The sequence below is a fragment of the Podarcis raffonei genome, chromosome 7, assembly GCF_027172205.1.
Source record: "Podarcis raffonei isolate rPodRaf1 chromosome 7, rPodRaf1.pri, whole genome shotgun sequence".
Classification (NCBI taxonomy): domain Eukaryota; kingdom Metazoa; phylum Chordata; class Lepidosauria; order Squamata; family Lacertidae; genus Podarcis; species Podarcis raffonei.
In genome coordinates, this window is record NC_070608.1 from 14,336,306 (window position 1) to 14,350,666 (window position 14,361).

The following is a 14,361-nucleotide window of genomic DNA, read 5'->3' on the forward strand; positions in this document are numbered from 1 at the left end:
CCCCCCACACTTACCAACAGACACCTCAAAGCTTATTGGTTTATCTCCAACCTTCCTATCGATCATCGTAGCTTCAAAAAAGGCCCCAAAGAGAAGGAATTCCTCAAACTGCTCCTCATGGATCTGGTAGCAGGTAGAGAGAAAGAGAGAAAGAGAGAAAAAGAGAGAGAGAAAGAGAGAGAGAGAGAGAGAGAGAGAGAGAGAGAGAGAAAGAAAGAAAGAAAGAAAGAAAGAAAGAAAGAAAGAAAGAAAGAAAGAAAGAAAGGAAGAAAGAAAGAAAGGAAGAAAGAAAGAGCGAACAGTGGGGAGAAAAAAGAACAACTTTGATTTATTTGCACATACAGCTCTCTGTGAGGGCAAGCATTGGCTCAAATAAAGAGAAGCTTAGAAGAGCTGTATCCATTTTAGTCTTGCGTCATGTCAAATTTCTGAGCAGGTTTAATCTGATGCTGTCTTGAATCGACAGCCCACTCCGATGGCTGAATTTGTGTTAACCGTAAGAAAACACCTATCAATGGTAACTTCTGGCTGATTCAGACTGCGGCTGTCAGCTTTTGCTGTGCACTACCTTGCACAACATGGGACATGGGTGGCGCTGTGGGTTAAACCACAGAGCCTAGGACTTGCCGATCAGAAGGTCGGCGGTTCGAATCCCCACGACAGGGTGAGCTCCTGTTGCTCGGTCCCTGCTCCTGCCAACCTAGCAGTTTGAAAGCACCTCAAAGTGCAAGTAGATAAATAGGTACCGCTCTGGTGGGAAGGTTAACGGTGTTTCCGTGCGCTGCTCTGGTTCGCCAGAAGCGGCTTAGTCATGCTGGCCACATGACCCAGAAGCTGTACGCCAGCTCCCTCGGCCAATAAAGCAAGATGAGCGCTGCAACCCCAGAGTCAACCACGACTGGACCTAATGGTCGGGGTCCCTTTACTTACCTTGCACAACATGTCCTCAGCCAGAGGCCTGTGGCCTTTTAAGAAATAATGCACTCTGGGAATTTGTGTTTCATGTGAACTGTGAAAGATCCTCTGAGTCTTTATAGGGTCAGCAAACCTTTTCAGCAGGGGGCAGTCCACTGTCCCTCAGACCTTGTGGGGGGCTGGACTATATTTTGGAAAAAGAATATGATGCAAGAGCACCATGAGCCCCAGTGGCTGCTTACCTGTGTCTTGTGAGTGGCAGGGGCTAGTGGCGGCGGCCGGACAATGAGCGACACACGAAAGGACTCCGGAGATGGGCTGCTTAAAATGGCGGCCACTCGAGCACTGCTGCTGCTGGCACCAACAAAGCCCAGCCCCCTTCCTCCTCTAGGCAGGGCAGGGAGAAGCCAGGAGGAGGGAGGGAGGAGGCACCGGCCCCATCGCCGTGTGAGGGAGAGGGAGGGAGAGGGAAAGAACGCCCGTGCGCTGGTGATCCACGTGGCGATTCCTGGACCGTCCATGGGCCGGATCCAGAAGGCAATTGGGCCTGATCTGGCCCGCGGCCCTTAGTTTGCCTACCCATGCTTTATAGAGCTACACAGTCCAGGGATCTGTGGAGTGAGGGAGAAGCTGTGGTTTCTAAAACAGACAGGCCATAAGCAAGGTGGGGAACCCATAGTTCTACAGATGTTGTGGACTACCATAATCCCAAGCCCTTGGTCATGCTGGCTGGGTCCGATGGGAGTTAGAGTCCCATAACATATGGAGGACCACAGCCTATGGGCCAATCTTGTAAATGAGATCCACTTTTCAAATTGAGCATCTTTTAAGAAAATTTACCTCAGGCAGTACATCAAAAGGCTCCACCTCCACATCTGTTGAGTTTGTTTTATCTGAAGGGGAAGGTTTTCCATCTTCAGCTCCTTTGTCTTTGTCTTTTCCCGATCCTTTTGAGCCTTTGGAGTCTTTGTCCTTGGAAGGTAGCTTTATTTCCTTGATCATCTTTGAAAACTTTGATTCGTGGGCTCCCCCGGAGAGGATCTCCACTGCCAGCTCGATCAAGAGCCGTCCCCTGAAAGAGACACCTTCGCCGTAACCTTCATTGAGCTCTTGGTGGTCGTCCATCAGGGTGTGGTTCCTGGGGGAACCGTAAAGATTGATCCAAGCAGGCCCAAAGGTAGGCAAGAACCCTGAAGAAGACATATATGCAACAAACGTCAAAGGAATGATAGGGGAGGGAATATGGTCAGGCAGGCATCTGTATACCAGCTTAATTCTGGGTGGGTATAGCAGCTTGCTGCTCAAAGAGGCAAATTCCTGCATTTAACTCACTACTAAAATTACACATGGAGATTTAACTCTTCTTCAATAGTTCGTGTCAAATGCGCCCCAATAGTGTCAAAAAGAATAATAAAACTTTTATGCAAGGCTTTTTGTTTTGTTCTTTACAACTCCATATTCCAGAGATTCCTCAAACAAAAATTGATTTGGTTTATTATTATTATTATTATTATTATTACTATTATTACTATTATTATTATTTATTAGAGTTTATCAAGAGAAATAAAAAACTTCTTTTTTATTTGGTTCAAACTAAAACATTAATCGAGAGGCAAAAAAGAGAAAGAGAAGAGGAGAGAGAGGGAGGGAGGGAGGAAGAGATAAAGAAAAAGAAATAGAAAAGTAATTAAAAGAAAGAAACAGAGAGAGAAAGTTAAGAAGTTGTACGTAAACATTATTCACTTCATCCACACCAGTGTAACACCCAATAAAGCCACTTTCTATAAACGATTTATCTTCAGCCCTCAAATCCAAATGTCATTATTTCACAAAATGTGATTTGAATTGCCACAAGCTGTTACAAGCCCTCCATCCTAACTTTGGTGAAAACAGGATGTGTTTATTCTCCAAACCACCTCCTGAAACAATGAAATGACATAAAGAAGAGTTGGCCTTCAGAAGCTGCTCTTTCTGAAAGGCTTTACTGCCCTTCTAAAGATGCTCAGACTTGGGTTCTGCTCATCCTAAAGGGCAACAGAGAGAGAGAGGACCAGAAATGCCTCTATAACACAGACATTTTAAACAGTCCAGAGTTGCCTTTCTAAAACTGATCCATGCATAGTTCTTCACCTTTATCTCCATCCTGTTCATTCGAGATCTTCTTCAGGTCTATGAAGTGGGTGGCTAAGGCTACGTCATTCATGCTCCCTTCGTCCCACACCTGGATTTTGACCCTTCGGCAGAGAGGGGGGAACATCTCCTTAAAGACGACCTGCTCGTGCCACACGGGATCAGCGCAGTTCTTCTGCACCGTAGTTCGACCCTAAAATGAAAAGTTGTAGGTTAGTTGTGGGATCGACAGGGCTAATGCACACAAAATCACCTTCAGACGTTACTGGGGGGAAGCACTATTCTTCTGATATGATAGCCATGTTCAAATATATAAAAGGATGTCATATAGAGGAGGGAGAAAGGTTGTTTTCTGCTGCTCCAGAGAAGCGAACACGGAGCAATGGATCCAAACTACAAGAAAGAAGATTCCACCTAAACATTAGGAAGAACTTCCTGACAGTAAGAGCTGTTCGACAGTGGAATTTGCTGCCAAGGAGTGTGGTGGAGTCTCCTTCTTAGGAGGTCTTTAAGCAGAGGCTTGACAACCATATGTCAGGAGTGCTCTGATGGTGTTTCCTGCTTGGCAGGGGGTTGGACTCGATGGCCCTTGTGGTCTATTCCAACTCTATGATTCTATGATTCTATGTTCCTGTGCATGTTAGTGCTAAGGATTGCAGAATTGGAGCAATTCTCACATGCTAGTAGTGTCTGCTTGCATAGCTATTATCATGCGATCACCTTACCCCTCTAATGCGCCCCCTCGACCACTTCAGTCAGTTGAACAGGCACTGCTACAAGTGCCACATGACACCCGTTTTGCATTTGTGAGAGCTCTGTCTTGTGATGTGGCAGCACCTGTACAGTACTCTGCAACGGCCTGCCTGTTGACATTAAAGGTAAAGGTACCCCAGACCATTAGGTCAAGTTGTGACTGATTCTGGGGTTGCGGCGCTCATCTTGCTCTATAGGCCGAGGGAACCGGCATTTGTCTGCAGACAACTTCCGGGTCATGTCGCCAGCATGACTAAACCACTTCTGGTGCAACCAGAGCAGCGCACGGAAATGCCGTTTATCTCCTCGCCAGAGCGGTACCTATTTATCTACTTGCACTTGACATGCTTTCGAACTGCTAGATGGGCAGGAGCTGGGACCGAACAAGGGGAGCTCACCCTGTCGTGGGGATTCGAACCACCAACCTTCTGATCGGCAAGCCCTAAGCTCTGTGGTTTAGACCACAGCACCACCCATGTCCCTCTGTTGACATTAGGCAAGCACTTTTGTTGCTACTCTAGTCAGCACCCACGAAAAGCATGGGCTGCCTACTTGAAGCAATGGAGAGGGGACAACCAAGCATTTGTCATGACAGAATGCAGGTTTCTTGTGCAAGCTGTGAAGAACAGGAGGGCAGACAGCGGTGGAGGGTTTTTTTGCCATGGGTGAAGAGCCTGTTGCAAAAGGGAACGTGGGTAAAGAACCAGCTGGGTGGAAATGGCACAGAAGCATTTTTCAAAGGAACCTTCAGAGCAGTTTGACAGTGGAACAGATTGTCAAGGGGAATGATGAGCTCTCCTTCGCTGGAGGTGTTTTAAGCAGAGGATGGGCAGCCATCTGTCAGGGTTGCTGTAGTTGCAAGATTCCTGGACGAGATGACCTTCAAGATCCCTTCCAACTCTGACATTCCATGTTCCCATTATTAAATTACTTGATGGGTGCATAACTCCTGGCCTGGGGTGCCTCCAGATTGTCAGTATTCTGCATGATGGATTCAAGGTCATACTGAATCCTAACGATTGCCTATGTAAGGGGATCAAAGTGCTCTGACACCCTAGCACAACAAATCCACCTTTGGACTTCAGCGCACACTGCTAGCAAAATACATTTTGGTGCCATAAAACTGATTGCCCGCTAAGTGTACTGATGTCATACCAATGTCATATACTGTACCATGCAAACAGAATAAAAAAAGGGATTAAATATTGCAAGGAATCCCAATCCGATCTGGATTATGTTCCAGCCCTCTTTGTTACAAACTCTGATTGGTTGGTGTTGGTGTTGACCTTTAAAGTCCTAAACGGCTTTAAGGAACATCTCCATGCCCATCGTTCAGCTTGGACACTGAGTTCTGAGGGACTTCTGGTGGTTCCCTCACTGTGAGAAGTGAAGTTACAGGGAACCAGGCAGGGAAGTTACAGGGAACACTCCCTTCCCCTCACCCGTCAGATGTCAAACAGATAACTTTTAGAAGACATCTGAAAGCAATCCTGTATCGGGAGGTTCTTGATGTTTTCCGTGTTTTTATTACGTTGGAAGCTGCCCATGCAGTCAGATGGGCGGGTTATATGATGATGATGATGATGATGATGATGATGATGATGTATACCACTTTAATGGTTACAGCATCTGCCAAAGAATCCCGACAACTGTTGCCTGGTGACAAGGCAGCTAATCAACCAACCAACACGAAAAGGTTGCATGTGTGATCACGTTGACCCACTTACCATTAGACCTGCAAATGTGACCACCACAAATGGATCCACAAGGTCCTTGCTGTCGCCCATGAAGGCTTTTGTTACGTTGGCCATGATGCTTGAGTTCATTTTGGGAAGCCCTTCAGCTTTGTAGATTCTCACGTAAAATCTGGCCCAAGGCCTTTCTGATGGAAATCCTTTGGGAATTAAGAGGTTCCTGCAGAAAATGAAAAAAGACCAGTTCTCTGAAGAAAGCTAAGTGATTTTTTTTTTAAAAAAGAAATGCTTGCTCAGACTTAGGAACAAACTAGACAAGATGCTGTTCATGCAATAAGTAATTATGTAGATTTATTAATTTTAAAAAGCAAGTATAGAAGGGGCTGATCCAGATCAGGACTCTGGGAGTGGAGAAGGAAGGCTTTGCCATTCCCATCCCCATTGCAATCCTGATCCTAATGGGGGACATGCCTGCTATTTACCTTTTAAAGGTCATTTATGCAATTGCTAATTTCATTTCAATTTCATTCATACACTTCCATTCTGCAAAAGCACCCAAGGTGGTTTACATTTAAAAACCACAGTTGCCAGGGTCCCCCAGGGAGAAAGAATGACCGTAGCCAGTTCATGTTTGGCATATAAATAACTCCCCTGCGGCAGGGAGGGTTTGCCTCTTTTGCCCAGGACTAAGTAAGATACCAGTCGAGAGAAGCCATTCCACAGGCTTTTGCATTGCAACTGCCATCTATATATGTCAGAGTCAGAACGCCGGCAAGATGGTAATTAAGTTGTGGCCGTACTTCTCTATCTGCTCTTCTGCATCACTTGCTTTCTGAGTGGCTTGCAGCGTGTCTCCTTTCCCTGCGACGCTGATGTCGCACTTCAGATATCCTTTGGTTCCTGTCCTTATGTCCGCAGGGTCTGTGAGGACAGCCCACTTGTCACAAAACTGATGACCTGGAAATGAAACATACAAGCATGAATGGTCCACAGGAGAGCTTCTGAAATCATTGTCTCTTGGGGAAGGGGTAGGGGGAGACATGTGCATTAGCAGCCAGCAAATCACCAGCAATAACTATTCTTTCCGCTCCGTGAACAAAATTGGAAACACTCTGGAAAGTAAATGTTTTTCATTTATTCAAAATGTTCTTAACCTGCCTGTCAAGGTTCTGTTTTGCTTTTGCAAACAAAACCCTCCCATTGTGACTTCTTAGCAGCACATCAAATGAGCAAATGAAGAATAAACCTTTATCAAGACCCATCAGGTACTGGAAAGGCCATAGCTTAGTGGTAGAGAATCTGTTTTGCATGCAGAGGGTTCAAACGCCATCTTCTTCAGTTAGAAGCTGTGGTGCCCTCCATAGTGGAGTGTCAGGGATTGGCTGGATGAGGAAGAACCGCCTGCCCAAGAGCCCCCCCCCCAGGAAGGGCACAGAAGACAATGACTTGGATCAGTGGTCCCCAAACTAAGGCCCACAGGCCAGATAAGGCCCAAGGGACTCATTTGTCCAGCCTGCGGCGACCCCCACTGCCCGCTGGTTCTGCCCGCTCTTATCGGCGCTGCGCAGCTGCCCACTTCCAACTAAGTTTGTTCTGGGCATTTTTTTATTCATTTCAACTGTGTCAGACCAACATGGCTACCTACCTGAATCTTACATACAGTGGACGCTCAGGTTGCGAACGTGATCCGTGCGGGGTGCATGTTCGCAACCTGCAGCGTTCGCAACCTGCAGCGGGCACATGTGCAAAGTGCAATTTAGTGCTTCTGCGCATGTGCGGCCACCGAAACCTGGAAGTAACCTGTTCCAGTACTTCCAGGTTTCGGCGGGTCCTTAACCGAAAAAACACAACCTGAAGCATCTGTAACCCAAGGCATGACTGTAGTCTGTTTGCCATGAGCAACCTGTAGTCTAATTTTTGTTTCCCGCCCGCCCCCATGGCAAACCATACGCTCAGAGATTCTGTGAATCAGCCTTGAGATACAACTGTAAACAAGATCACTAATTAACAAAGAAGGGCCAAGTTGAAACTGCGTATCTTACCAGGCTCATTGTAAACGGTCCCCAGATCTACTTTAAAGGAGCCGATCAATATGCTCCCTATCAGCTTGTTATGCATAACCTGTTGGAGGAAGATGCATGAAGGATTATATGCTTGGTACATGAACCATTTACAGAACAGAGATCAAATACTATTCATGTCGATAATGGAAGGAGCCTAGCATTTTTAATACTAGGCAGTGAAAACCTTGTATGTTGTAACTAATTCCTGGCTCTGGTTCTTTGTCATACTCTAGCACAGAGTATCTCAAACTTGGGTCTCCAGCTGTTTTTGGACTACAGTTCCCATCACCCCTGACCACTGGTCCTGCTAGCTAGGGATGATGGGAGTTGTAGTCCAACAACAGCTGGAGAGCCAGGTTTGGGAAACCCTGCTCTCGCATGACCAAGAAAGGGTGCAGTTCAACCCACCTCACCCTGTCCCTCTTCCCACAATGAACGTAAGAATGGCACAATGGGTCAGTGCATCTGGCTGTTAACCAGGGACAGCTGTGGGCAGAATTCCTGCGTTGCAGGGGGTGGGCTAGATGACCCTCAGGGTCCCTTCCAACTCTACATTTCTGTATCGGAAGAACCTGCTAATCAAGCTAATGGCCCATCTAGACCAGAGTCCTTTTCTTACAGTGGGAAACCCACCAAAAGGACATGAGAAGAAGAGTACTCTCCCTTCTTGCGACTTCCAGCAACTGGTATTCAGAAGCATTGCTAACCCTGACCAAGGCAAATAGATTTTTTTAAAAAATAAAACAATCACAAATTTGATTTGAAGATGAATAAAGATTTCTGCCAAGCATTCTGCAATTTGTTCCCGCGGAGTACCTATTTGTCTCATTCTTTCCATTTTATTCCATTGACACATTTGATTTGCAAAGCAATACAGCACGGTAACTAAAATGAATATTTGATTATCGCCACAGTGAGCGTTATTATCCAGGCAGCAAGTTAATGTGTCCTCTCAGCAATCAAGAATGATCCTCAACCAAGACAAATCTCCGAGTCTCAACAAAGGAGACATGGTTTTTACATTAGCTGAGAATCTGACATACTTCCTTATGGTCTGAGTTCTGCGGAGTTTTACAGCCTGCCTTAAGTGCTGCGTTAAGGGTGCCATGCAAAATTCAAGAACCAAGAAGCAGAAAAAAGGTTTGGTAATTTAATAGATGATTGCAACTACTGTTTACCTCCAAGACGAAAAGGCAATGTTAAAAATGCATGAGCAAAACTATCCGTATAAAAATGGTCAAAACAGTTTTCTGTTTGTCCAACTACAAGTCTCGCCTCTCTTTTATATAATTGAGAAATCTGATCTCATCACTTCTTTGGTCATTGTTCTCCACACTTCCTGGTTCAGAAAAACAAATTCGTTTCTGGCCAACTAAAGATGCATATACTCACCGAGATCTTGATAATTTTGTCAAAGAGATGTACTTGGGGTCCAATGAAGTCAAACACAAAATACTGTGGGAAGAAAAAACCACAGAATTTCAAGTTAATATATATTACATCTCTCTCACACAGAATTCTCAGCCACTCTCAAACTACGGTCCTCAGGATTCTTTATGGAAGACCATAAAGCAGGGGGCAGAGTTGGCTTTGACTTTATTTATTCATTTACGGACACAAAACCAAGCCAGTTCTTGGCACATTGGGGTGGCCAACGTGGTGCCCTCTGCATGTTTTTGAACTTCAGCTTCCATCAGCCCCATCCAACATGGCTGGTGCTCAGGGGTGATGGCAACTGGGAGTTCAACCGCATCCAGAAGACACTGCAATGACTACCCCCAGAGTACTGTGTGATAGAGAAAAGTGCATACTTCATTGTAAAACGGTGAATTGGTTCCTTCTTTGACGGTTGTCTGCTTCTTTTCATCGCCAATTTCAATAATCACCACGGGATCTATGTTCTCACCAACGAGTTGGCGGGCTTCAATGATGGTTATGGCAATCTGTGAGGATGAAATGAAGGATATGCTTGTAGCTTCCTACTGAGGGAGGCTTCAATCGTTTGTTATAGGAATGGACAACCTCCCTGCCCCAATTTACCTGATAATTCTGTGATTTCACCTCGCCTTCATGGACCTTTGACTCCACCTTCGCTCTGTTTCCATTTCAGAAAACAAGGACATGCGTCAGCCTTTAAGATGTTGTGCCTTTTCCATCTTTTAACAACTAGAATGTGATTCAGCTTAGCACCTATACTGTTACGAGTTATAGCAGGGGTCACCAACCTACGGCCCAGGGGCTGGATAAGGCCTGAGGGACTTGTTTATCCAGCCCACGGCGACCCCCGCTACCGCCCACCTCCACCCGCTCATAGCGGCGCAGCATGGCACAGCGCGGGGACGCACTTCTGGGTCGGAGGAGCATTGGAAATAGCTTGTGTGCGTGCACACAAGCCTCTTCCAACCCGGATGTGCACGGAAATAGCATTTTCCGGTGCACATCTGGGTCAGAGGAGGCCCATGCACATGCACACAAGCTATTTCCGGTGTTCCTCCAACCCGGAAGTGCGCCGGAAATAGCGCGTGTCCTCGTGTATGGACGCATGCTCCCCTGCCCTCCAGCCCGCTACGCAATCGTTGCTCGAAACACCAGCCCAAGGGAAGGAAAGCTTGGAGAACCCTGAGTTATAGTTAAAGGCGGGAATAAAGAAGGATTTCATCTGGTTTGCATTTTTAAGCTAAATTGCATCTCCCAGATTAATATACAGATTGGGACAGCATTCTCAATTAGATTTTGCATTTATATGAATTACATGGTACAGAGCTCAACTAAAAGAAATGCACCAAAATGCCTAGATTGGGGTTTCCCAATCTTGGGTCTCCAACTCTTGTTGGACTAAAACTCTCATCATCTATAGCTAGCAGGGCCAGCAGCCAAGAATTATGTGAATTGTAGTCCAAAAACAACTGGAGACCCAAACCCTGGCCTAGATAGATCATTGGTGGCTCCTACAAACTAGTGTGAAAATTGAGGTCATGACGGCAGAAAAACAGAAATGCAACATTTCGTAAGTGACCCTCAAAACCAGCTACTGTGTGAAGACATGGCGGGCCTCAGCTCACCTACTTGCTCAGACCAGTCAGCAAGTTGACAGACAACCCAGAATCTTGGCCAGGAACCAAGGATTGTCAGGTGGCCTGGTCTACCCTATCTTTCTTAAGAAGCTTCCTTGCTGGTCCGGCTGATCTCCCTACAGTAGCTGTAAAACTCTATGGTTGGTGCTGTGCTGAATCTTGGCTGACAGGGATTATTACCATATGTGGAATATCACCTATATGATAGGGATAGAGAGAGATTTGATTGAGTTTGCATTTAAAGACAAATCTATCCAGTTTTCTAAAAACATGCTGCAAAACAAAACACAGCCATTCTTTGAAATCTGAATTTTGCAATGCAGTTCTCCTGCCAAGTCATGTGTACAAAAATGCATATACTTGGGTAAAATGTGCATAGAAACACATGATATTAGGAAGAATTGCTTTGCAACAATGTGCACAATAGGGGACATTGCATAAAAAAGTGTGTGTTAGGAGAAATTTGCAGTAAGATTCTGGTGAGTTTTCACAAGGACTTTTAAAAAACAAATAAATCACAAACTGATATGGAAATGTGGAGAGCTGAACTTGAGACTGGAAAAAAATGAGGAAGAGAAAAAGAAATGGACAGATTCAACCACCCCTCTTTGGGATTTTGGGGTTAGCTCAACGAAAAAAGGAAATATTAGGCATGTACAGGGGCCTGTTTGCTTGCTACCCAGATGGTTTTATTTCTTCACTTTATATCACTGTCAGAGAAACATTGCTCCATTTACTCTGCAGCTTTAGCTATAAAATAGATTTTGAAGTCTGGTCCAATTTCCACTGGAGTCAGCAGCTGCCCTTATTCTGACAACAGCGAAGTCTACATCCAAGACCATTGATCTCATTGTTTCTGTGAAAGGCTGTGACAATTAATGTCCATTCTCCACGCCATGTTTGTTGACAGGGCCTATTCCTGGTTTTTCTCCCATCATTCTCTCCTACCCCAGACTTTCCATCTAGTGACAGTTCTGTCTCATGGCGACAACATTTTGCTGACAAGGACATCCCATTAGACTGTGTATAAGCACAATGACCAAGAGATAAGCTATTTGAGCACACTGGCGTTCTGTCATTGACCGTGTCAACAGAAGGAGTGCCTTCCTCAAGGGCAGAGGGACTGGGCGGCCATTTTGTGACCCTGCAGCACAATACCTCTTCTGGGGAGGCCCTGAGGCACCAAAGCTACTGGTGGAGGCTGAGTCGTCATACATATTTTCGCCCTCTTCCCCATCTTGACCTGTAAGGAACTCCTGATGTAGGCTATCGGTGTCATCAGGCTCACCTGAGAAAGAAAGAAAGAAAGAAAGAAAGAAAGAAAGAAAGAAAGAGTGATTCATCTGTAAATATAGACTCTGGGGTGGTACTCAACAAAACAGAAAGAAGAGAGGGTGATCAGCTAAAACTTCTTGCACTAGTACAACTATTTCATTGGATACAGACTTAGAGATTATAATAATAATAATTTATTATTTATACCCCGCCCATCTGGCTGAGTTTCCCCAGCCACCCTGGGCGGCTTCCAATCGAGTGTTAAAAACAATACAGCATTAAATATTAAAAACTTCCCTAAACAGGGCTGCCTTCAGATGTCTTTTAAAGATAAGATAGTTGCTTATTTCCTTGACATCTGATGGGAGGGCGTTCCACAGGGCGGGCACCACTACCAAGAAGGCCCTCTGTCTGGTTCCCTGTAACTTGACTTCTCGCAATGAGGGAACCGCCAGAAGGCCCTTGGCGCTGGACCTCAGTGTCCAGGCTGAACGATGGGGGTGGAGACGCTCCTTCAGGTATACAGGACCAAAGGCATTTCAATTTAGTCACTTGCCAGTAGGGATACACAGCCCCTGCTTGTTGCTGTTCAGATCCCACATTCCTCAGCCAGTCCTTGTGCACCATCGCATATCTGTCAACTGCCCTGGAAAAACCCATACATTTTCCCCCACAAGAACATGGTGGCCATTTTGGATGGCCTTGCTCTTGTGCGATTTCAGGTCAAGATCTTGCCCCCAAAAAACATTTTTTGAGGGGGTCGACAATCTTGTGTGGCACACTAAAACACATATTTTTGGGTGCCATGCCCGAAAAAGTGCCTTTTCCAGGACTGCGATCTCGCACAGGTCATGTGTCTGTCTTGCATGGGATTTCAGACCCGGAATATGGTGTCCTGGATTTCGGCCTCACTGTGTTGGAGGGTATGCCATCAATAACAGCCCTATGACCTGAAGCTCTGAACATCCAACAGGTGCTAGATGTTTTATGAACTTCAGATCCATACAGACAGTAGCGGCCAATGTGGTGAAACAGGTGGCATCCTGAAACAGGTGTCACGGCTGCTTACCAGGATGGGGAGAATGGTGGCAAGGTTGGCGCTCCACAGGGACACCAGTAGAGCCACTTAACACTTTGTACTGGTGTATTTGTTGGCAAGGTGATGTTTCTGCCACCTTGCCAACAAAGGTCCGTATAGTTAAAGCCATGGTTTTCCCAGTAGTGGTGTATGGAAGTGAGAGCTGGACCATAAAGAAGGCTGATCGCCGAAGAATTGATGCTTTTGAATTCTGGTGCTGGAGGAGACTCTTGAGAGTCCCATGGACTGCAAGAAGATCAAACCTATCCATTCTGAAGGAAATCAGCCCTGAGTGTTCACTGGAAGGACAGATTGTGAAGCTGAGGTTCCAAGACTTTGGCCACCTCATGAGAAGAGAAGACTCCTTGGAAAAGACCCTAATGTTGGGAAAGATTGAGGGCACAAGGAGAAGGGGATGACAGAGGATGAGATGGTTGGACAGTGTTCTGGAAGCTACCAGCATGAGTTTGACCAAACTGCGGGAGGCAGTGGAAGACAGGAGTGCCTGGCATGCTCTGGTCCATGGGGTCATGAAGAGTCGGACATGACTAAACAACAACAACAACAACTGGTGTAATTGCCTAGTCTTGAGCTCACACCATGTTCCCCCAGGTTGCAGATGTGGAGAAACAGAGGCTGAGAGGGCACGGTTTGCCTAGTGAGTTCACAATCGGGGTGAAACCAGAGACTTCTTGATATGCAGCTCAGTCCCTTAGCAACTACCCTGCATCAGCTCTCGTGGCATTTCAGCATGGGGAACAACACCGTCCCCTTGTGCCCTGCAAGGATCCTCCAGACACTTCCAGCTGGAAGCACCCTAAGTAGGCAGGGTTCATGTTTCACTAAAGCAAACATCACATTTTATCACTCACTTTATCACTTGTCCCTGAGGCTCAGCTGAAATAACTGCCCTGTGACATCATCTCACACTTGTCCTCCATTCCAACCAGCTCTATTATTGACCTAGTAGGTCTTACCCACTGCTCCTTTGTTTGTTATCGTTAATCCCTTCTCTCCTTTCTTCTTCTTCTTCAGCTTTATTCCAGCAAACAACCCTTTCCTGCAAAACAAAACAAAAAAATAGAATTTTAAAAAGAACAGTCACAGAAACAGTTGTGGCCTGCAACAAAACGTTGGAGTGTGGAGTGGTCCCAGCCAGCCAGCCTCTTTCAAGATACTCCATTGTTTTTCAGATCCCAGCTCATGACCTTTGCAGTGAGGAACTCCCCGTTGTCTGTGACAGAACCACCAACCAAGGTCTCAGAATGTTTGCTTTCCCTCAACCACCTTTGGTCCAGTTAACATCTTGAGTGTTTACATTCCCACTATGTGCTCTGACATGAGTAACTAGACCAGGCCATCAGGAAGGTCTCAGACTG

At 45.9% G+C, this 14,361-nt stretch overlaps 1 protein-coding gene across 2 annotated transcripts in view; it reads right to left on the reverse strand.

The window, feature by feature from the left end:
• The window catches only part of FER1L6 (fer-1 like family member 6), a 117,223-nt gene that overhangs the window by 80,344 nt on the left and 22,518 nt on the right, over nt 1–14,361 (reverse strand). For both annotated transcript variants that reach the window (XM_053395324.1, XM_053395325.1), the window contains exons 2-12: nt 13,960–14,042; nt 11,788–11,917; nt 9,596–9,650; nt 9,367–9,498; nt 8,948–9,010; nt 7,535–7,613; nt 6,293–6,449; nt 5,526–5,712; nt 3,046–3,238; nt 1,756–2,105; nt 15–123 (exon numbers count right to left, since the gene is read on the reverse strand). In XM_053395324.1, coding sequence (XP_053251299.1) covers nt 15–123; nt 1,756–2,105; nt 3,046–3,238; nt 5,526–5,712; nt 6,293–6,449; nt 7,535–7,613; nt 8,948–9,010; nt 9,367–9,498; nt 9,596–9,650; nt 11,788–11,917; nt 13,960–14,042 — 1,538 coding nt within the window. The remainder of the gene's footprint in view (nt 1–14; nt 124–1,755; nt 2,106–3,045; nt 3,239–5,525; nt 5,713–6,292; nt 6,450–7,534; nt 7,614–8,947; nt 9,011–9,366; nt 9,499–9,595; nt 9,651–11,787; nt 11,918–13,959; nt 14,043–14,361) is intronic.